Raw genomic sequence first — 25,039 nt, forward strand, 5'->3', positions numbered from 1 at the left:
TTTACTTCCATCACTTGAGGCCACCAAACCCAGCCCCAGAATTCTCTGCATCATATACATCATACACAAACACACCCATGTTCAGGTATAAAGACCAAAAAGAAGGGACAACAACAGTCTGTCTGGACTGGTTTGGGCCTCACCATGAAAAGGGAGTACTGTGCCTCCAGACAGAACACAGGGCAATGCTACTCAGCTGCTTTACAAAGGCTCCAGAAATGGAATCTAGTAACCTCCTTCCAGAGTTACAGAGACTGGGAAAAAGAGCATTAACCAACAACAGATTGGGGGTTTTATGCTTTTTCTTGATTTAAACTTCTACTACCTGAAGCAGGTACTTCCATAAATGCAAACCCAGAGTTCTGCACCCTGGTGCAATACATGATGTTCTTAATGCACAAATTGCTCAAGACAATTAATTAAGGCAAGTTCAGGATAAAGAAAGTTTATATAAAATCTCTAAGTGGAACTGGGGGGGGGGTGTTATTAGTTTAAATACCTAAATGGAACCAACTCCCATTTTAAATGTGTATGAGTTTCATTAAGCCTTAAATGTCCCTAATCTTTCAGGGAAAATAAGGTGCTTGTGTTTAAAATTAACATTTTCCCCCATTATTTCTAAATTTGGCACATTCGTGGCAATGAGCACAGCTCAATGAGAAAATGACTTTTCATTCTCCCTCTTGTAAGAGAGGAGGGGATCCATGTATCCTGGGAGAAATGAACCTCCAGCCACATGCATGAAGAAGCTGCCCTGGTTCCTAACTCTGATCCCAAGTCCAGGCAGATGGGTACACAGCCTGCTCAAGCAGGTACCCCAGGTGCCAGTACATTTCAGTCAGAATAATAAAGCAGGGGAAAAATAAACATCCCAAGGGAGAAAAGTGCAAAGAAGGACAGTATTCTTCTGAAACCCCATACCTGAGCAAAATGACCTATCTTCAGAAAGAAAGGACCAATCTAAATCCAAGTTCCTTAAGGCAGACAGCTCTGAATTCATTTTCCAAGTGTCAGATTGAAGTGTGAGTGGAAAATAGGGAAGAAATCTTTCCTAATTATAAAGTTATGACAACTACACGAGATTCTCGCTCTATAAAGCCAAAGGGAAGTGTCAATCTTGGCACTCCACCTCTGAAAAGCTGAAAATAGGTTCCCCTTGTGATAATTCCACAGTTGTATAACATAGCAGCTTTGCTTTGTATTACTGCTCTGTTCTTAAAAAGAGTAAACTCGGGCATTTCTACATCAACAGACAACCAGACTGTTCAAAACATTTTCCCAAAAATACAGGTTGACAGAAAGCTGTGGGGAGGACAGCATTTGCTTCCTTAAGCAAACAACCTAACCTGCACCCCCATCTCAGCCCCACAAAATCTTGTGACCGCCTCCTTGCTTCCCAATTCCTATTGCCTCAATCCCCACAATGAATGCAGGTACTCACCACACTGTCCATCTGCATCTCTTTTCCAGAGAGAATAACCTGCTCTCCCAGCCAATTCTTTCATAAAACAACTGAAGTGTTTAAAACTTTGCAAGATGCTCAAAAAAACCCCCAAACTAGTTCAACCTAGAAAGCCAATCTTAGAAGCAGCCCACAGAACATTCCAGGAAAGCTTTCCATAGGCTGTGTCCTGAGCCAGCTCACAGTTCCCTACATTCTGCAACCCTGACCTAGTGTTGAACTAAGTTTTCCCAGAAAATTAAAACACAAAGAAGTAGTCTGGAGTATAAAGTCATTTCAGAAAACATCCACCCCCTTTATTCCCCACCGTCAGACTCCTTTTCTCCTGTACACTCAGATTTACTTCAATCTGCCCATCACTGCACCCTCCCCTCCCAATGCACAAGGAACCTTTTGCCCTGCATGTCAGCATCCAACACTAACATAAAGGTGTGCATCAAAGTGAATTCACCACTAAGAGACAAAGTATCTCACCTTCCCCAGCAAACCTCCATGAAATCGCATGCAAGGCCAGAGAAAACTCCCCAGTCAAGGCAGCTGTTCCACTCCACTGTTAAGGACACACATCAAACTGAGCTGCATTAGCCAGCACTATTAAAAATTTTTAAAATTAGGTTGTTGATGTTCAGGGCAAAAAAGGTGTTTCTACTGGTCTTTTGCAGAAGTCAAGAATTCTTCACGCTGCAACTTGAACAGTGCTCCCCTCTTCACCTTAACACTTTTCTGCCTCCATTCAAGCAAAGTCCACCAAAACATCATCAGCAGCTGTGAAGCCAGTTGAGCTCAGCTTCTGTCTTCCCTCCTAGTTCCAAACTGCCTAAGAGAAATGCAGTTCACAGAACAGGCCAAGAACTGTACCAGCAAGGGGTTCTGTAAAGTGGATTTCAAGCCTTGCCAAAGTTAGGAACAATGCCTGGGAAAGTGACTTCAAAAGCTGCAGATGAGGAGTGAGGTTCATGTGCCAAAAAAATATTTCTGAAGTTAGTGTTAGTGTCATGCCATATCCTTTCACAAATAAACCTCAAAAGAATGCAGTAATTACCTCAAAGGCTACACTACTGACACTTTGAACTGGAGGTCCACACAAGAAAAAGGTGATCTAGATAGGAAGGGTGGGAGCCTCTTAAAAAAAAAAAGGCAAAACAAAAAAACCCTAAACACCCAAAATCAACTAACTTCTTCAGGAAACTCATCTCTTCAGAAGGGCAACTACAAAAAGCTTGTCATCTTCGTTCAAGAGCATCACACACTTAAGCTCCTGCATATGCTACTTCTGAAACTCATGGGGAATTAGCAATGTGGACCAGCTCATGTAAGGAGCAATGGCAAAATTAGAGAAAAAAAAAATGAAGTTGATCTGTTTGACTTTGCTATTTGAAACTGAGAGGAACCGGGTGTGACGGTTCAAAGCAGCTCCATATGGAATTATTTCCTGACGATTTACAAACATCTCAAAAAGTAAAAGTAAATAGGCAGGGCACTTCCAAAGAGGTTTTTACCAACAGTCTTAAGCAGAAGAGATAATAGAAGCTGCTCTGAGTTTTCTGGGAAGCTGGTTTAAAAATAGCGCCTATATGTGGAATGGACAGATGGCCTTACGAAGATTAGGAACTAAGAATTTGCTAACTACTGCAGAATGGACAAGTGCAGCTCTGCTTCAAAGCAAAACACTCCAGTAATTACTTTTTTTTTCCTTCAGCCTATCTGGAGAATTGTACCTTCCAGTCAAACTTCTTGCCAGGAAGAAAAAAAAAAACAACCACCAACAAATGCTTTTCCACTGACATGAGCATTTACCCTCCAATTCGTACCTGAATCATGAAGTCATTTTCTTCTTTTACTTCACAAACACACCGAACAATCTCAAAATCACTTTCTTCAACTTCTTCATCAGGGTTGGTGGTTACATCAACATCCTGACTGCAGTCGTCGTCACTCCAAAGCAAGCTATCCATAGATGACTCACTCAGGGTGTCATCCTCTGCACAAGAAGTATTTATATAAAATCCTAAGTGATTACAAAAAAGGTCAAACGACCCTCAAGATCTCATCCCAAGTATGCAGATATACATTCCTACAAGTATGAGTTCACAGTGTCATTCAAGGAACATTAAAATTTAACTCCTTATTGAAGGTTACTACATCATGAAGTTTCATATTTTCATTAATAGCTCCTTAAAAATATTCCAACTTCACAGCTTCTGTCATTAAAATGGTAAGTTCAGCATACAGTGTCTCAAACCAAAGATCCAAACTCTCTTTAGACAGGTAAGTATTATAAACAAAACCAGGCTTGTACATCCAAATAGGAGTCATACTAGTTGCTGCAATTTGTGCAGAATTGTGATTTGGCACTTTTAGTGTGGAGTTCCCAAAAAGCAGCAAGAGGGTTCTGTTTTATGAACCATTCAATCTCACAAAGTGATGTCTTCGTGACAGAAACATTGAGTCCAACACAGAATTTAATCTTGCTTCAGAAATTATTATTTTCATTTAGTCTCCCGTTTAGGATCAACTCATGGGCAGTGTATAGCCCAAGGTATTCTTCCAGAATGCATTCACACCACTTAGCCAAAGCATTAATGCATCTCTGGATTGAATAAAACTGCCAAGAAAATCTTTACTGAAAGAGCAGGTTAAATTGATATTCTTATCTCAATAATATTAATCAATGTCTGCATCTTCCTTGGGGATAGAATGGGAGGATTGGAGGAAGAAGACAAGGATTTTAATTATTTGGAAATAATCTAATGAGTTGGAGGGGAATGGAAGATGAAAACTTTAGTCACTCTTAAGTAAGGTTGTGGGGTCTCACCTATGGTGGGTAGAACTATTTTCATCACTTAGCTCACAGAATGCAAAACCAGAACCACCAGTCTGTGGTATAAACTACATCTTTTGGAGAAATATCTGTTCTCAAATTAAAAGGGCTGAGAACCCAATGCAATAGTTGCAAAGTTTCATTCCAGCTCTGAGCTGGGACACTCCCAAGGTGCTCTGAAGTGACAGGTCAGGCACACTACACTGCCACACTGCACAGGACTTTCACTTCTACTTACACCACACTTTATCTAGGCACAGCTTTTATTGGTGGTACAACTTCTGCAGATGCAAAAAGCAGCAAAGCAATTGTGATAAGGATGAAATAAAAACCATTTCCAATATTTCCCACCACTTTCAATGTCTATGAATTGATCAAAAGAAGTCTGGGCAACTGATGGCCAAGTTACTGTATGTTCTATGGCTGATATAGTCTGAAAACACAACTGCTTAGACTTGCAGAATGCGTTTCAAGACAATACCACCAAATGCACTTCAGTAGTTTTTAATGTTTCCTGTTTTGCCTATGTAGTGGAATTAACTGAAGTTAATTTTTAGTTTTGCCTAATGTCAAACAACGAGAGTTGTGTCCAAAAAAATAATCAGATAGTCCTTCACAGTGCAGCTGTACAATAAGGAATTTAAGATTCTTGTACATCATCAAGCTGTCATACGTTTCCTATTTCCTCTAATTTGTGAGCTTTAAGAACAAGAGAGAGAACAAACTGTTTGCTGTCTTTTTTAGTGTACCATCTTGTGACAGTAAATAGTAATTTGGACCAAGATATTAGGATTACGAATGCTGGAACACAGCAGCCACATTTTTATGACTTCTGTGTACAAAGTACTGTGAAGACACCAATAAACACCTACTCAATAAACAGCTACCCAAGAGCTCTTCATTAGGAAGCTCAGAGTCATTATGACCGGGTATCACAGTGTATCTACACAACTACACACCACCACACCCAGTGGTCTCTCAAACACAGCACATTCTGTAGCAAACTTGCAAAGCACCCATTTTTAACTTTCAAGGAGCTCTCACTTTGTAGAAACCTTTCAAAATATGAAAAATGTAATTATGAAGTTTGAACATGGTTATTTTAGAGTTAATAAGGTGATGCAAAAAACGCAAAATTAATCTGATTACTAAAATAAGGGCAACAGTCTTAACGTGTATATGAAGGTAAAGTCAGAGCAAAAAGCAGCAACATCATCTGGCAAAACAGTGGGTCCAGCTTCGTCAGGCAGGGACAAGGAAACACACAGAGTGCTGTGTAAGACAAATTCACACCATAAGAACTAGTGTTCAAGTATGTTAGTGCAGCTCACATATTTACTAGCAACAAAAGGCAGAACCAGCAAGACAGAGAGGAGAGTTATCTCACCATTTGCTTTTGATTTTCCCCTGTGCTGTCCAGAATCAGTACAGTGCAGAGGTGTGCTCGGGTGGGCAGATGATTTATTTGAAGAAATAGATTTTGTGACAACTGATTTTTCAGGAGAAAGCTCCTGTGAGACATCTGTGTTTTCCCCAACGCCGGAATACCCTGTAAAATTTTAAGAAGTGTTAACAGTAGAAATCTGTGGTCAAGAAAAGCTGACAGAAGAACAGCCCCATGCACACCCACAGCAGGCACATCCAGTCACTGAGCCCGTCCCCACTCGATGTGCTGGGGCTCCAGGACTACACAGTGCTGCAGGAAGCTGGGCAAGCTTTCGACAGGCAAGAAAGTTTTTGTCTGAAACAGAAAATTTTAAGCTGTTCAGTCACTGTTCACTGCTGACAGAAGCAAGAAAGGTTTTAAGTGACCACCCTTTCCAGCCCAACTAGTCCTCAGGGTGAGCAGGTGTACAAATGCTTTTGCTTTACAGGCACTTCCACACAAGCACTGTTGGCTGGAAACCTGCCCCTCACATCCCACTGCTACTCACACAGGCTACACACATTCCCTAATCCCACGGACTTCAAAGTGGGCAGATCATGCTAACCACAATTTAAAATTAACCAGTTAATAAAATCAGAGCTAACATATTAGTGAAGAAAGCAGTCTGAACTGCAATGTCTGCTCTTGACTGAGCTAGACTGAGTAACAATACAAAATAATAGCGCCATTTTCATCTACAGAAGAAAAATGAGCGTTACCAGGCTTAGATCTCTTTTTCTTTTTTTTCTTTTTCTTTGACTTGGATCTTCCATAGTCTTTGGATTTTCTTTCTTTGTTCTTCTCATGTTCTTTAACACCTAAAATTAGACAATATTGCAAATTAATTTTTAAATATATACATTTATTCTACTTATAAAGACCTCCACGATTTCTTTGGACAATCAAGGCCATTTCACTGCAAAAAACCCAAGAAAATTTATTTGTAAGAATTTCCAGCTCTCAACTGGAATGGTGTATTTTAAAGTTCTAATTTGATTGTGCCATAACAAAATTAGAATATCATTTGGGAGAAATCAATTGTACAGCAGTGCCCATTTATTATTTACACACTTCAGAAAATTATAAAAAAAGAAGAGGATTTGTTATATCCACTTCCTAAATTATTATGGATGAACATTTCAGTAGCATTGTAACAGAAGCCTGACAAGAACAAAACCCCAACCCCCCCTAACTTCAGTTCAGTTCCTCAGTCAAATATTTTGTTTTCATTGCAAATTGAGTAACAGCTAGTTCAAGTGGCTTTAATTACTATTCTCTCAACATCTGTTCTCCATCCTATTTTATGGGATGTGTTTGAGTGTCAGTCCCGTCCAACCTCAAAGGCGCGGTACCAGAGCACGCGCGGTGCCACATAACCGTGCTGAGAGGTCGTGGGCACAAATCCTTGCATTCCAGATCCCAGTCTGTCTACAACTTCTGTCCTTCAGATTTAGGACTCTGCAGCAGAATATCCAGATACTTACACAGCTCCTTAAGTAAATTATCCTGACTCAGCTCCGGTGCAATCAACACCTGCTATGGAGGGATGCCTTGCACCTCAGAATGGCTCTGCTCTCAGAGAGCTTGGCTGATTGAGCCACTCACCCTCCTATTCACAAACTTATTTCAATTTCTGGTGATGGATAGCAGAATAAGCACCTAAAGACACTTTATACTGTAAGAAATCTCCTGTGCAAACCATTTAAGCTGGTCTGTAACCACTTATGAAGCAAACCAGCAGTACCCGTGTATTACGTCACCCTCTTTCATACATGCCAATAGCAAACTGCCCAATTCACTGGCTGTGTGTTTATGGCACAAATAGCTGAGAAACTGCAAATATCAGTCATGTTTATCAACTGGGATGCAGGAGACATGCTCAGGAGAGTCTAGCCCCACACCTCCCCATCCTCTTAGTCCTTGATCGTCTCCTGCTCCTCTGCCCCTGCTGTGCCTCTCCTGGCACTTGGGCAGTGATGGTCTCAGTGCCACATCAGCTGCTGCCCTGATGGCAGCTGGCCACCCCAGTCACCTGTCCTCCAAGGGCAGTAGGACTGGCAGCACAAAAGCCATCTTCCTCCCCCCTCCATGGCTGTTGAGGGGGTTATTCAAGTGTCAGTACAACTTCCTTCTTACTTTCCTCTGTCCTCATATCTCCTATTCTTCCAACGCTCAAGATCCTCCGGGTACCATTCCCTTCTCCCTGCTCACAGGGATACAAGAAGTTCTGCCATTTTATTCTTCCAGAAGGGCAAAGAGAGAATAACTGAGCTTAACAGAAGCAGGAAAATTTTGCTTCCTTTTGTTTGGGAACTGACATTCACATGGTCAGATCACTGGATTTGTTTTAAGATATCCAAGAGCACAGAGTAAGCTGTCTCAGTCACTGTGAATATATCCATCATAAATATGACTGAAATTGTCACTTTGTTCTACACTTTTCCCCCCTTGAGCTAACCTGTATGTCTTAAAATCTGAAAAAATCTAAGTATTTGCAAATTTCTGTGTACAGCTGTCTTCTGACTGCACACCACAGTTAATGCATGCTCCCTGAAAAAAAAAAATCTGCAAAGAACAAATATTCAAGTGTTATACCAGGGCCTTCCAAAAACTGTGTACTGAAGAATCTTGTTGTCTTAAACTTTCTCACAAGCACTCTAAAGTGTAATGAATTCTTACTGACCCAAGACCAGATAGGGAGACTGTCTTGGTTAGGAGTATCCTCACAGGTTTGTGTGATCAAACAGAATGATAAACTGCCTTGTATAATCCTAAAAATGAAGCTACATTTTCAATAACTACATTTTTAAAAGCTTTGGGGTTTTTTTGCAAAAACATAAAACTTCAACTTCCTTGAATGGGAGAGGTTCATGAGGACCAGGATGAGTACTCATCATCCTCCATCACGTGAAAGTTCATTCTAATCTTCAAATACCACACTCCCCAGGAAGACGTGTCCCACTGAGTCAGAACAGCGAGGAGACTGAGGGATCTCAGTCAGGCCTTCCTACAAGGGTGGGCAGCAAAAGATGCCCAAGCACAAAGAGAGGTGCCAGGCACTGCCTCACTGCTATGATCAACAGAACAACACATAGACAGGCAGCGAAGGTGAAGATCTCCAGGACACAGATCATCTGTTATAGACAGAATAGTCTAAGCTCAGAGTTTGTGTTTTTCTCACCATATATCTGAAAGTGGTGATGTAGTAAATCCAGAGGTACCTGGAAATTATTTATATATTATTTATACACATATAAAGTATTTTAACATATGTATTGTTTCTGTGCATGTGTGTGCACACACATCCCCCCCCATCCACTGTATGGCTGTCACCCACCTCTACTAGAGCAGGTTCAGTATAAACACGCTATTACAAATGCTATTAAAAAAACCACCCCTAACAAAATAAAACACCCCAGGTCACCGCGCCCCATGCCCACCACATCCCCCCCTTTTACGTTTAGGTATCTCAATAAGTACAGGATTACTTAAAACATTTAATGTTTTGGACAGTCAAGAGTTTAACAGCATTAAGACCCACATATCAAACAGTAAAAATAAGCAATAACCTTTTCATGCCCTTTAATACTTCAAGTACTTTTTACATCTTAAAGATATTACCCACTGACTGGGAAGAATAAACCCCAATGAAGACAGCAAGAAAAGTTACCAAATGACAGTGAAACAGCACTGCTTACATTTCATACCCTACATTTATACAAAATTACTCTCTCTAAAAGTAGGTATACAGAACATGTGCTATCAACATTATCAGTTCCTTACAACGCTTAAAAGTTTTCCAAGACTTTCCAAGTTTAACTCTGCATGTTAAACCCAAAGCCGTACCATGTCCAACTCTGTCTCTGTCCCGAGGCCTCCGCAGTGCTCTCGCTATGTGGTTCCTGGTTTGGTCTCTAAGAGAATGGCGGTGACTATTTAATGCACTTACAGGAGTTGAAGTTCTTCTCTTTTCTATTTTTTCATCTCTATATGGGGTACTCCTTAGGGCTATGTGTAGAGGAGCATCTACAAAGAGAACAAAGACCAAGTCCAAGCTTTAAATACTTTCAAAAGTCAGTCTAGTTCAGCAGCAGCAGCTCTGGCAGTCCATGTGGAGTGTTTCTGATCAGACACTGCTCAGCTCAGTCCTAGCCCTGACTGAAAGGCTCAAACCTCCAGTGCTCTTGTTTGGTTTGTTGAGGGTTTTTTCCCTTCAAAAAGAAACAGTGGATGCACATGCATTCCCCAAAGCTCTATTCTTTCAGAAATACTGTGACTTCAAAGAAAAGAGGAAAGAGAAACAGTTCAGTTTGGCAGAGGTATGGGTCAAGTCATTTTTATTAGTTTCTCCAAGAGAAAAGGAGCCCTATTATTTTAGTGAGAGGAACCACAGCCTGTCCTCAAAGTGAGCTTTGTAAGGAGGCACATAGAAATGGCATAAAGCAGCTCTGCACATATAAGGAAGAGCAGTTTTAAAATACATACCACTGAAACAACAGTGTTTCAAGCAAGAGCGAGATGTAAGAATTCAGAATCACTACCTAAAATTCATAAAAATCATGAGATACAGAAATGGCTTCACCTGAGATTCCATTTATTATTATTTAAGTCAAGCCAGTTTCCTTCTCCTAACTCCAGGGAGCAACTCCTCCTGAACAACTCCTGGACATGGAAAAAGAGTGAGGAAGATGGTAAAAGCTAAGGCTGCAAGGCAAGTAGTACAGCAGAGTAAACCAGACCAGTACACTGACATTTTGGAGTTCAATATTCATTATTAATAAGTCAGTGAGACCCAGCGGCCAAGGTGACATCTTGCTGACTTGCATCAAAATGTCCAATTCTATCATCACAAGCACCTCAAAAGTTCAGTGGATACTTAGGGTAACTTTCTTCTTGTCTGAAGATTAACATGCCTCTTGGACACCTCTAATTAAATAATTCTGAGTAGAACCTGAAAGTGACTAAAAAGAGAAGGAAAAGAGTCCTAGAGAACACACTTAGGAGAAGAAATGGTATCAAGCCCCCTGCCCTGCTCAACATTTCAAGCTGAAGCAATAACAAGGCACATTGCAGAGCTTTCAGGATCAAGTGGATCTCCTCAGGCAAAAGGAAGTCCAAGATGCAGAAACCTGAAGGCCATCAGATGACATTTTCCCTGGTCCTCTCACTCTGAAGATGCATTAGAACTTAAAAGAAAAAAAGAACAGGAGCCACCCATAGCTATTTCTGTAATCAAACTGGTATCTTCTAGTCACCTGCCCTACTGCTTTACAGCAGCCCCAAAGGACAGAAGTTAAACAAAACCCTGACTTCCATCCAAGACTCTAAAAGGTGCCTTTTGTCCAGCCAGGCACTGGTGCCTTTCTCTGGGTGCTTATTTACCTCAAGAGCTGCAAGACTGTAGAAAGGAGCAGGTTTTGTCCAGAAAGAATTACCAAAACCAGAAGATACTCCTTGATTAGCACCACAGTACATGCATGACCTTTCATTTGCAACAGGACTAACTCCTCTTGCAGGAATAAGTATAAAGAGGGTTTGTCGTGGTTTTTTGTTCATTTTCTTGTTGCTGTTTTTGTTTGCTTGTTTGTTTTTAAGCTGGGTCTACTTTTGTAAGACTTCCTACTAACAGAATTTGCTCTTCTGCGGACTTCCATGACCAGGGGTTGAACAAGACACCATCAGTTCAGACAGAAAACTTTTTCCCATGGTTACATGGTCGCTGAGAAATAAGATTAGAGTACTTCATAATCTCTTTGGGAACACCAGTGCCCTAACAAACTTTCTGAAATGCAGTTTGTTGCAGCACAGGGTGAGAAGTCACATAAACGAGCCCTTTTCCAGCTTTCCTGATTGTCTACCACGCTGCAACAAAAATGCCTGTAAAAAATATTCACAGAATGTCATCCCAGAGAAACCCAAAATTACAATACAAAAAAATCCATACAAATCAGACAACCTTCATCAGGTTTCCCTCCTAGCTTTCCCTGCTCCCAACAGCTCAACTCAATTTCATGAATTAACATTTAAGAAACCCATGGGTACCTTGATCCCACCAGTCTTGGAAAGAGCACAGGGCATCTGGGCTTCTTGTGGGCTCAGACCAGGGCACACAGGCTCTGGGTCAACAGAACAGTATTTCATGTCCATTGGGGTCTCTTTAGCTTTGTGAGACTAAATTTTAAGGAGTTTTTTTTTTGCCAAGAATATGTCTTATCTTTTATGACACACAGGTTAATAATAATCTAAGATATTTCAGCCCCCTGTAACACAGTCCTGGGGGAGCTCAAGGAACTCTTTCATACACTGGATGTATTTTTCTTCAATAACTGACACAAACACATTAAGTTTTGAAACACCTTTGTTCCACTGATAAAAAAGTTTAGAGGGTCTACAAGACCTCTGAGCACTGTGAAATGTATTTTATGAATTGTGATTAAATTTGAGAAGATGAGATTAAAAAAAAACCTGGAAATTTATCCTAAACTTTTGGGACAGCAAACATCAAAACTGATGCCATGGAGATGCCAACTTGCAAACCTTCCACACTGAAGTGTCCTTTTTCCTCTCCCCTTGCAAGTATAACTCAGGTCAATTTATAAAATTATCCCCTAAAGAACAAAGTGCAATTATTCATAACAACCACAACCAGGACCTTGTATTTAGGCATGTGGCTTTAAAACTTGCACATTTCCCCCATCCTGCATTAATACCACCCACAGAGTGTGCCACCTGCTTCCATCCTCTGGATTCCCCAAGCCAACCTTCACCCTCCAGAAGGTTTCCTACTCCTCTGCCTCCACCCAGTCCCAAGCCAACTATACTGTGAGGCTGTAGTGACAGCAGGGCTGCACTCTTGGAGACTCCCATTAGGACTGCATAGGAGACCCCCATGTGTTTCCTAAAGCTGTCTGTGCAGGCCCTATGAAGACACCTGCACCTGTGTCCCACCTCAGGGAAATCAGAAAAGGCACAAAAAGCCTCCTGATATCCTGGCCAGTGACACCTTCCCTCTTCTTGAACAGTGACATGGTGATTAAACATCAGAGCAGATTAATTTCTAGCTCAGATTACACTAAATACCACTAAAAGGAACAGGAGATAAGTTCACAAGATACTGGAGACAAGAAGGCTTCCTGATTAACTGCCCCCAGCCTTCTCCCATGGAGTTGTTTCAGGCCTCCCTCCTAAACCTGGAAAACTTATCCTCTTCCATAGGATGAGATGACCCACAAACAGTGAAGGATCTTAGAAATCAACAAATACAGAGCTGAGATCTGAAACCACCTCAGCCATGCAGAAACCACAAAGATAGAGCTTCAGAGAACTTACTCCTGAGCACACCAAGGCTTGGTGACAGGCAAGGCAAGAGCTTCATGTCCCCCTGGAACACTGATGTCAGACCCCAGGTCAGAAGGTAACTCGGCATTCCCAGGAAGCAAAGAGACTGCATTCCCAGTCTTGTGTTGTGAATCAGACAGTATTCACCATCCACAGCTGTGAGATCATTTGCTGAGAATATCCAGCGAATGATATTTTGGATATCATTCAAGATCTGAAAGACCACGTATCATCCTGACTCATAGCCATCCCCACACACCAAACACAGTGTTGTCAGGACAAACCAATGACTATCAGCAATTCTGCAGAACAAGGAAGGTGTTAATGCACATCTTCACCCGCTGCCAGGAGAAGCCCTGTGTTTGTAGATCACCATGCACATCCCACTGCCTAGCAAAAAGGCAGCCAGAATTCAGAGGACACAGAAAAATCCCCCAAAGGATCAACCTGACAATCAATCACTACAGCACAGGCCAGAGGTTCACCTGTGAACAGCTACCAGTAACAACCAGATGTCTGAGATGTTTGCCAACCCTACGCATGCACAATTCAGATCTCATCAGTAACATGAATAAGGACAAAGCCTCTTTTCTCTTTACATGCATTCATGTAAAGAATGCATGCATTAAGTCATTTATTCACTATCAGGACATACTGTAACTCTGAGCAGGCAGAATTTTCTAACAATGAAGTTACGTAAAAAAATTTAAACCTACTGACTTTTTCCTTCTCTAAGTGCCTTTTATGGACTCCACAGTAGGGACAGATTTTCTACAGTCTCCAAATTACAAACCGCAGATCTGTTCCTTTCTTTTCTCTCTCATGGCAAGGAACACAGCAGAGCCAAGACTGGCAGCATCTTCCTAGACCGAGGCTACTGTTACGTATCCACACACTAAACCAGGGCCTAATACTGAACAGCATTTTTGAAGTCCCAAAACTTATTTTACCTTCCATTAGGAGTAAAACTCCTCAGGGGAGCTGCACAATGTCCTAGGAGCAAATGGGTAGTATCAACTGATGAGGTCCGTGTTACTACAGCAATTGTGCTGAGGGGCAGTGTAAGGTCTGTCAGCACTACTAAGTGGTTATGAAGAGCTTCAAGAACACATAAATCACCTATGATAGCACTTCCTCGCACACACGTTATCAACTCCCCTACTTGTTCCCATCTAATGAGGTTACAGTCTTCTCAGAAGTCTCCAGTCCTTATCAAGTAGAGGGCCTCACCAAGGCATGACATGGGGTACAACAGCTGTGCAGGCACTCAGGTTTTGACTTTCACCTTTCAGAAAACGTGAAAGGCATGAACTACATTTTGCTGAACCTCAAAATGAAGATATTTTACTAAAAAATGAAAGCCACCAATTCAGAAAAACTCAAAGTTGAGATGTTCAAATTCTGAGTTACAGGTAGAAAGAATGAAAGGAAGCTATTCCATGCCTCGTGCCCTTGGAGTGGTCTAGGAAGAGACACAGCAATCTTTATTAAGAATAACCATTTGCAGGTACTTTACATGGACAGACAGACATATCTGAAGGAGAAAACTGGTACCTTCAGAGAATGTTGTTTACAATAAGTGTCTGCAGGGCACAAGTTACACTATGTGATGACATACTTCAATAGTAAACGAAGGGGTTCTGCAGCAAAAGAGAAGGGACACAAAGAAAAAAGCCTGTCTTAAGACTAATGCATACAGGCATGAAATCCAGTTCTACTCCATTTTGTTATTGCAGCAATCAACAAGTAACAAACTGACAAAACCTGCCAGAGATACTCCACCACATTCAATTCCCAAGAGAGAAGTCTGATAGAAATCTCAATCTGAACTGTCAGAACCTGAAACAACTCTCTTGTCTAAGACAAAAGAGAAGTGAGAAGTGTCTGCGGTCCAGGCTCAAAACACTTCTTGGAAGCTCCTGCACCCACACGCATCAGTGCAGGTCTCACCCTCCTCTTTACCAGAGGTGGCTCTGCTGAGGTGCGATGCAACCTGAGAGCTGAGGGTAGGAATACCTCCATCTCCTGTGGTCCAGGGGGACACAAAATCAACGGCCTTCTCTGGGAGAACAATTCTTTCCTGGAGACCAAATAGCAGCAACTTGTGGAGGTAAGTGTTGTAACATGGGCATGGGGGAGGAGCTGCTCCATCATCATGATTTCATAGTACTTCCTAATTAATTAAAGAGGTATTGCCTGAACACATCCAGTGGCCTTAAAGTCCCAGTCACTCTATTCAGGCATATTCTGTAAGGCATATATAAAATACAAGCAGCAGGCAATGGTAGTTCCTTCCCCTCTGTTCAGAGCCACCACAGAACTTAGAGAGCTATCTGTCAAATTTGCCACTGCAAAGGCAAGATCCTTCTTTGGAAAAAGGGAGTGACAGGACAAATCAGTCCAACACTAACCTCTCCAGCTCACTCAAACTTTGATGCCAACACCAAGTGGCACAATTCACATTTCAGATGTCAAAATTTCAGTCTCCACTGTAATGCAAAGCAATTATATTTAAGTTGTTCCTTCTCACATGCCACAACACGGTCACTGAAGACCTCTTACATCCATCTTCTTTTTTACGTGTTGAAATTCTAATTTTAAGCACTGCACGGAAAAAGTTTTGCTACTGTTTTGAATATTGCAGATTTTTCTAGAACTTTAGGCGCAAAAAGTATTTTCACTTTATATCGAGTAACAGACCACCCCCACCATTTATTTATGTGTAGCAGAAACAGTAAGGAGTCTCAGAACTCTAAAATAAAACTTGTCAAATAAGGACCTAAGTGTGACAAAGCTTCTAAAGCAAGAGCATCTTCAAGTTTATGGAATAACAAGACTCATAATTTCTAAAGCTTTATCTGTTAGAAATACCCACCTTTTCTTAAGCACTAAAAATCAACCTAATATATAAGAAAAGGACATTTGTACCAAAGGTAAAATAATTTAAATATATTCTCTTTGAACAGGAGAATTTTTGCTCACAGAAGGATTGTAAGGATGAAAAGTAGACCCACCACATCCTGGACTGAATTATGGATTCAAAAGCCTTCACTCTAAGCAGTACATCCTGAAAAGCCTTTTGAAAAGGTGACATAAAAGCATCAGTACACAGAAAGTCTTGCTTAGCAGACTTGGCTTCCTACGTGTGCCATTAAGACAGAAGAACAGAACTTCAAATACAACAGTGTGAGCTCATAACCCCATTAACTCTGGTTTGGACTGTGTGGTACCACAACAAAAACTAGAGAAATTAAGAACATACACTGAGCTACAAACCAATGGCACTTAGTATCAGACATATGCTGTAACTAATATATAATGACATTACTTTTCCTCATCAAGAAAAACCTTAGTGTAGTTTCACACCAGCAGGCTCTGACTGTGAAGGTGACTGGAGATCTTTACAGCCCACCTTCCACCTTGATGTGCTGTTCACCAGCTGTCAGCACACCCCAGGGGCTGAGAGCAGGGAGATCCTATGAAGCCCATCATGGAAATGATCCAGGTGAAAAGTATCTATCCACAAAAGGGGAATGAGAGGGGTGGGGCTTAAAAATAAGCAAATACAGTTACATCTCAACACCACAAGGAATTATGATGAGATGATGACATGAAAGCAACAGTGTGCACTTGGAAAGGATAAATGGAAGGGTCAAGATCTTGAGTCACTAGTCAGTACATCCAAGACAATCACAGGAAAACTACTTCACAAGTCAAAATAATTATGAAGTTAGAAAGACCCTAACAGAAGTCTGGTAACGGAGAAGCACATGAGATGCACAAAGCCTGTTTTGATCCCTGTGCACTTGTCAGCAGCCAGTGTTCACACTGCCTAGTCTCAGGTGTGTTCCTCAAGGCGGTATTTGGGCTCAGTTAAGCTGCATGCACAGTATAACACATGCAAGCCATCACATCCTAATATATCTAAAGAAAACTATCTCTACCTAATCCAATCTTATGCCTTTGTAGGATTTAAACCTACAGAAGTATTTGGGGGTTACATGTAATAACAGTATGTAAAGTTTCACTGATCTTTTTAGGAACAAGCAGTAGCACCTCAAGCGAAAAATTGTTTTCTGGACTCATAAGAAAAGCAGCCATGAAGCAAAGTAAGACAAGGTATCTTCTGCTGTGGTGAGCTGGAGCTCTGTAAGCAACTTGCAAGATTGAAATTCTTAAACAGAATATTAATGAAAGATCAAATGGAAAGACAAAAACACTGAGGAATTCAGCAAGGAGAAAGCTGGATTTTATAAGAGAGGTTGAATGAAAAGACAGAAGACATGACTAGTTTTATGGGCCCGCAGTACAAAGAGATATCAGTCCACAAGAGCAAAGTCTGCCCAGGTTATCAGCAATCCCACTGCAGTTCACACCAGACCTACACTGCCACGCCAGTGTCATGCACTGGGCAGAAAGTGCTTCAGACAATGAAGAGGAAGCAGAAGCGAATGTGATTTTGCAAACTGAAGAAGTTATAACTTACAAACAAACAAAAGAATGTGTTTGGGGTTTTTTTGCTAACTATTAAGTTTTTATTCCTTTCCATTACCCATATGTTGTGTGAGGATCTTTTTCAAGCCCATTTGAAACAACTGCATTTATTAAATACCAGGATTTTTCAGCCCACAGAACAGTAAATATTTCAGGAACTGAAACCGGATTTCTAGCCAGGCACATGCTTGAAGGCAGCCCATGAAATGTAAAGACCAAGGAAGAAATAGGACAGAACTGGAGTTACCCAGACTTTTTCCCTAATACAGAAAAGGACAGAAGTCTTCAACCAGTACTATTTGTCAAGCCAGGAGAGAAACAGAAATCAAGTCAGAAACTCAGGGAACTGTATTTTTTAAAAAGGAACAGAGGTTTAAGGTGCAAGTGAGTTGCTACAGAAAAGTAAGAGAAGATGCATAGTGAGTTCTTTACCAGAACATGATCCGTATTTCTAGAGAAGGGAATTTCTTCAGTATTATTTTCTCTAAAACTCCATGGGCACACATATTATATTTCTTCTCCACATAGAAAAATGCTAAGACTGAGCCCTAGAAAGACTCCTTAAGCCCAAAAGAAAATCCATTTCTGTTCTTTTCCACCTGTCCTGCCTGCTGCTGTTTAAAAAAAAGGAAGAGATCAGCACCATACTTACACAGTGAACCAGCTGTGCTCCGTCCTCTTTTTGACCTTTCTTGATTAGCTTTTTCAGAAGCCAAAGAAGCTCTGGTTTGAATATTTCTTTTTACAGGGTTCTGCTGTGATTCTGCAGCCTTCTCCACTCCATGAAAGTATTTCATGTGATAATGCAATAACTTGGCTTTGCGGAAGGATTTTGAACAGTCCAAGAACTTGCATCTAAACTTGTGATCCTGGTCAACAGTTGCAGCTTTTTTTGATGCAAGAAAGTCTGTTCTCCTACAAGGTTTTGTTACTGTAAGAACAAAACAGATAAATTCCCCCATGCATTGGCTATATTTATCAAATGGTTTCCTAAACTTAAAACATCAAAAAAAGTTAAGTAAGCATGCATTCAAACATATTAGCCATGAAATGCTAAAAATAAAATGTTAATGCTGTATCTGCCTTTAAGGTCAATAGCTTTAAAGGGAAAACTCCGGCCTACACTGATCTTAAAAATTGGTTATCATGGAGTCAGTGTTTTTATGAGTAAGTTACTGTTAGAAAATAACATTTTGCTTCCCTGAGTCCCTTGCCCAACAGCTGATACCAGTGTATAAGTGCTCCTTCACTTAAAAGACTGAATCACACAGAGATTATGTCTCTAAGTAATGTTCTATAAAGTATTTATTTAATTGTTTATAACTATTCACACCTTTGGTGAAAGCACTTTCCAAGGAAAACAGTTTTGCTTCTCTGCTAACCATTACTTTGCTACTGCTTTCTGGCTCCCACCCCTGCAGCCTGGCTATTTCCAAGGACAATGGAAGCAATATGTCAGAAAAAATTTTTTCAAGTAAAATTGAAATTTATTTCAATTTTGAAGCAGCAATGAAAGCATGAAACCAAGCAAAAGGAAAACTGCCTGCATCTGTTACAAAACATTCCCTATGAGCTATAGTTACCTAGTTTCTCAAAAACAGCAAGGAACGTTTTCAGGCTCAAACAGAAAAACATTTTAAGGCACCTATTCTACAGAGCACTGCCATGCAACTTGGGGCTGTATCTAAATTGACCTGGTAAACTCCTAGTTCCTGTTTTACCATTTCAGAAACTTTTAATTCATGTTTTTGCTAAGAAACATACAAAAGAAACATTTTAAACTAAATCAGATTACTGTCACCACTATCTGTACGCAATACAACATAGGAGAGGTAAAAATTAGGAAACATTCAGATATAAAGAGCTCTATGCAATTATCCATCACTAATACACACACTGTCACAAAATCCCTCTCCAACTAGGACACAATTTCAAAAAGGTGTCATTTCTAAAAAAACAGCTTCCAAATACAATTTTTGAATTTGTTTTGCCAGTACTAAAATATTATTTATAAGTATTTTCAACTTGCAGGATTAAGCAAGAAGTGTTCAAAAGCAAGACCCAGACGTAGCAACAGTGACTGAGCATGAATGAAAATCAAGACGTTACAGTAGAAGCAGCTGAAAACAAGGGACAAAAGAACCCAGAAACATTATGAGCAAGAGTAAGATTTTCTAAAAGTGCCCATATGCAGGAAGGCATCGAATGGGAGTGTTAAAGGTAGTGTCAATACAATCCTGGGATAAAAACACAGGACAGTTTGCTTACAGGTTTTTGGCATGCAGCAACAAAAACAGTGTCACTGAGCTGCAGACAAAGGTTATGTCCCAGTGCAGAGAGGCACCCGAGACAGCTGTGCCTGAGGCACACTCAGCCCTGAAGGACTGTGTCTTGACAAAGAAACAAAACTGGAACACAGAGAAAACATAAGCACTGACACCACAGAGGCTGATGTACAGGGAGAGATGAATTTGTATGCACACCAGGTTGGATGAAAGAACACTTAGTGATTCTACATAAGGAAACAGTACAAACGAAGGCACTGCTTTTGGGGGTTTCACAGCAGTAAGGAGCAGGAGGCTCATGGCACAGTCATGTTAAGAATGTGCTGACAGAGACATCAGCAGGACTGCAGCAAAGACAGACTACTGAATCGCACTTGCAGAATGACAAAGTTTGCCAAACCAAAATCAAAATATGCTGCAGACCATCAAAAGCTGCATTCAGAAAGAAGGAAAAAGTATTTCAGGGAGGCTCAGTGCAATGGCTGTGGGTTTAGTGAAAGCAAACACAGAAAGGTTCTCTTGACTGTAAAGCTAAAAACCAGCATTCAGGACTATGAATGCTGAGAACTTGTTATTATTTAATAACTAACACAAAGATAGGAAAACGTAACTGCAGCAGAAGGGAGTAATGGGGTCCAAAGACTTAGGAAAAAAAATTACAGGGATGACAAGGGAAACTGTTGTACCACTGTCGGGATGAGGCCCTGCATCCCAGCTCAGAGCACTTCCCCTTCACTGAGCTGGACAAACTCTGGAGAAAGACACAGGGAATGACTTTTAACTGATCAGCTACAGGTTAGAAGAGAGGACAGGATCATGTCAGCTGAAGCTTAGAAATAAGAGATAACAAAGGTATGGAGCAAGGGGAAAGAAAGCAGACAAAAAGCTTACTGCAACATGCCAAAGGAATGTCTTCAGAGTAATAAAAACGCAGAAAATCCCACACAATTTGAAATTGCTTAATTTATTCCTATCACCACCATATTTGGGTGCATTTTCCTTCTCTACAAGTAACACAATAGAACTCCCTGTCACCTGGGCACAGCAGGCAGCTGATACCCAACTTCCCCACCCAGGGAAGCCTCTGGAGAGCCGACACTCTCAGTTGAGTGCTGTGGAAATCACTTCCTACACCAACACCCAAAGGGGCAGCTGCCATCCTTACAAACAGAATTTTTGCTCACAACACATGCTACTAAAACTGGTTTCTATAGAGAGAAAGTTTTGCTGTATTATCTTCAGATTTTCAGGCAATTGCCTTTTCAGAGGGAAGTTAATGGTAAGTTCACACCTGCTATTTCTTTTCCATGTTTATAACCAAAATTAAAACTCCTCATCTGGCCTTCCATTAGCCATTACAACATTGAGCATAGACACTCAAGGTCAAGCATCAGTGTCTGCTTTAACTTTCAAAAATATCCCCTCGGTGTTCCAGTGAGGAAACCCCTCAGTTTTCACAGGGCTGAATGATCCAAGGGTCACACTGAGCACTAAGTCCATAGTAAAACACACAGTGTGGAGCTTCCAAGTCCACCAGAGATGTTCTTCCCCCACCACCCATTCTTTGTTTGACTTGACTCCTGCTGGGACAGGAATATTTGGCAGCAGTACAGTACCTTGACTGAAGGTCTGCCATCCTGCAGCATCTCCTGCGGCACCCTGGTAAGTGATTGAAGAAAGCCAGGAGTGCACAGAACTCTTCCCATTTCCCCCCAGTTAAAGCTGGCCTGGCTGCAGTTTCAAGCCACCAGATCTCCACACACAATTGCCTGTTAAACTGAGGAGACTTCCAGTCTCTATTTTCTGGTCTCCAAAGACATACCATGTGAAGATCAAATTATTTCTTCACTTGCTGTTAAAATAAACACAGAGTCTCTCCAGGACACATATTCTCTGGTACATAATCTTCACAACTGATTGTTACCACGACCTTTCTGACAGTTTTCACACTGTGCTTTGGACCACTTCTCACCTCACTAATTACTTATTTCTTTCAACTTATTTCTTCTGAAATCTTGTTTTTCCTGAGCTCACCAAGTGTTCCTGATCATCATTTAAGCTCTCAAACTATATTTCTTCCTTCATTTTCAAAAACCTCTTTCTTTCAAGATCTCAGTTGTGAAACAAAAAACACCTTGCTTAATTGGTCTTCTCAAACTATTTTAGGTAAGGACAGCTTCCAAGCATTTCCAGTGCATCCAGAATCCATACAAGGAGATGCCTGGTATAAGAAATACATACAGCATCAATAGTCACAGGTCATTACACATTTATAAAGGCATGATTTTTTGAGCTTGTAACACTACTTGGTGATGCAAGAACTACTCAAGGCAGTATTTCCTACAACCCTCCCCTCACTATTTCCTCCCTGAGCTGGAACTAAATTGGTACCAATAAAAGCAGGGAAGCCTGTGCTGCACAGTGAGGGTGTGAGTGTGCAGTGCACCATGTGCCCCTCCATGTACCTTTACAGGGGCCAGGTGGGAGGAGGTAAAGGCTCTACCTGCAGTTTGAGGTGTAACTGAAACACTGGGACCAGATCGCGGTGCCTCATTATTAGGAGCTTTAAGTGAACAAGGCAGGAAGGACTTATTTACCTACCACACTGGCAAGCTCCAAGTGACAACTTCTACCCTCCCTTGAAGGGATCAAAGCCTACCCAGGTGAGCTGCAGGAAAACAGCAGCTCTCTCAAATGGATGCTTCTCCTTAAATGAAACCAAAGCTAAGAGCAACAAAATTAGAAAAACAGGTGTGAGCATAAGGCAAATGGAATCCCCGATGCACGTCGATGCAAATAAAGAAGTAATTTTAAGAGTGCTGGGAAATACAACTACAAACACAATAGCAGATCTGTGCAAAGCAAAGGCAGCTCACCTTTAAAGTCCAATCAGTTTGTAAGAGTAAACTCACAGCTACTGAACAGTGCTTGTAAGCCTGTTTTCAGATATATGAAACACAGCTTTAACTGGCTGCAAAGATTTGCCACCAGACTGTCACCAGCTTTTTGGAAGACAACTTGATTTAGCTAAATTCTGATCACTCTTTCTGGTCCCTTGTCCTTAGAGGTGCCAAAAGCCAGCAGAACAGGATTTTTATCTACTACCACATTAATCAGAATTTTGTTGAAAAAATTTTAAAAGGAGCTTAAGTTTTGACAAGAAATGCTGTACTGCCCTTTCAGAACACATTACCAACACACATTTTAAAATATACAATCATAAAAGGATTCCAGACTGTGTGTGCTGTTATGTCTGCAACTACTATGAATCTTGAATCATCTACCAACCAGTCACTGAAAAACACCCTTTAAAAAGAACACTTTTGTCCTTAAAAATTCCTGATATTCAAATGCTATAAATTTTACATTCTTCCTATAAATCATGCAGGGTAAAATTAGTACTACCAGGGTGCATTACTCACTAACAACCCTAACATATCACACTGAAGAAAATAAAGGTTATTAACATTATTGTGTTTTGCAGTACTTTCCTACTTTCCTAGGAAGAGAATGAATTCTCATCAAGTGACTAGAATTAAAGCCTACAAATAAAAATGTTAGTATAGGGTTACAATATTGCACTTGTTCTATGTATCAGAAGTTACTGCTGACCTGAACTTCCGTGCTGTATTTTGTGGGAATCTTGCATGCAATAAACACCCCATTTTCCACCTGCACCACCTACTCTGACTGCACTTCTTCTCTTCCCAAGCCCCAAAATCAGTTTAATACACAGGGCAGACTGAGCGCACAACAAGCATAACTGTCTGACATACAGTTATTCTATCTGGAGCCATCCATACCTGCTCCCTTCATAATCACCCTCAACAGGAGTTAACCCAGCTCTCAGCCTCCAACACCAGCTATTTTTAGGACAACATGCCCAGGCTCTGTAACACCACCCCTTCCACGAGGGCAAGAAGCCACAGGAGATTTTCGGAGGCATTTTCAGGTCCTACCCATAGGCCTCTCCATGCCCCTCCCCAGCAGCTGGTGCAAGAGCAAGGCCTGCTGTGCCCCATCAGCACTGCAGGGACTGCTCTGATCCCTGCTGTCCCCATCAGGCAGCTCCTCAGCACTGGAGGGACTGGTATGATCCCATGAGCAAGGCAGAGCACGGGGAGGGAAACACACATTTACAAAGCATTTATCCATGATAGAATCGACATATTTTAAAACTCGTCTCAATAAACTACTTGTTCATAACATTTCTAATGTTGATTCTAAGTATGGAAATGTAGATTTTTGTACTTTGATTTCAGGTGACAGTATTTACTCAAGAAGACCCAGTACAGTTTTTATTCCCCATCCTTACAAGTTCTCTCCAACAAAAACAACTGCTTGTCACATCTGGATGTCCACCCAGGTGCATGTTTGGCATTTATAACTGTACACGAGATGGCTTTAATTAAATAAAACAAAATCCATGCTCAGAAGAGTGGAGTTGTACATACCACCACCGTGTTGAACTTTAGGTCAGAATTCAACGTGAGTGCATATTCCTAAATTAATCCAGCTTGCTCAAGTCCTGACAGAAGTGCCAGGAACAAGAGTACACAAGCTCTATCAGAGTCTTTGGGTAGGTGTGAGCCCAGCTCTGCTCTCACAGCCTTCCTGCCTGTACCTCATGAAGCAGGCTCAGGAGAAGACCACATCCCACATCCCCATTAGTGGGACTAACACCACACACACACAGGGGTTACACATTCAGCTGGAATTCTCCCGAGTCTAAGCCCAAATTACAAATGCTCAGCAACAGCTGAAGGAGACCAACATCAAAAGAGTTCTAAACAGTAAAAGACCATTTACACATCCAACCTGAGCAAAAGGAAAGAGGTGAGTTCCTTCCTGCACTGAGGGTGCACATGAGTACAAAGGGAGAGGACATCCCACCTGTGCAGTTCCCCCAGAGGCAGTGGAAGAGGGTATGTGCAAGCAGCAGGGAATTTGAAATAACCAAACAGGAGGGAAGTTAGCACACAGACGTTACTCCAGCAATGCTGAGCAACTGTAAGTCTCTCCAAATGCTCTGTTCCATTTAAAATTCAGCTTTTTTGATAAAGCAGAAACTAGGAAATCTGTAGTTCAAGTTTTCCCACTTAGCTGTAGATCCAAGGATTAAAGTTATGAGAAATAATCACAGGACAGCATCACATTTTGACACAGTGTACTATCTGCATAGGAAATTTTAATTTGAAAAAGCAAGGTAGGAA

The 25,039-nt window shown here is 41.1% G+C and overlaps 1 protein-coding gene across 7 annotated transcripts in view; it reads right to left on the bottom strand.

Moving 5' to 3' along the window:
- Positions 1-25,039, bottom strand: part of PHF20 (PHD finger protein 20) — a 74,877-nt gene that overhangs the window by 13,618 nt on the left and 36,220 nt on the right. For 3 of the 7 annotated variants that reach the window (XM_032704625.1, XM_032704630.1, XM_032704631.1), the window contains 5 exons: positions 18,194-18,472; positions 9,556-9,735; positions 6,429-6,527; positions 5,671-5,832; positions 3,274-3,470 (listed from right to left, as the gene is read on the bottom strand). In XM_032704625.1, coding sequence (XP_032560516.1) covers positions 3,274-3,470; positions 5,671-5,832; positions 6,429-6,527; positions 9,556-9,735; positions 18,194-18,472 — 917 coding nt within the window. The remainder of the gene's footprint in view (positions 1-3,273; positions 3,471-5,670; positions 5,833-6,428; positions 6,528-9,555; positions 9,736-18,193; positions 18,473-25,039) is intronic. The other 4 variants (XM_032704626.1, XM_032704628.1, XM_032704627.1 and 1 more) reach the window with 4 other exon arrangements.

Source organism: Chiroxiphia lanceolata, chromosome 17 (assembly GCF_009829145.1).
Source record: "Chiroxiphia lanceolata isolate bChiLan1 chromosome 17, bChiLan1.pri, whole genome shotgun sequence".
Lineage (NCBI taxonomy): Eukaryota > Metazoa > Chordata > Aves > Passeriformes > Pipridae > Chiroxiphia > Chiroxiphia lanceolata.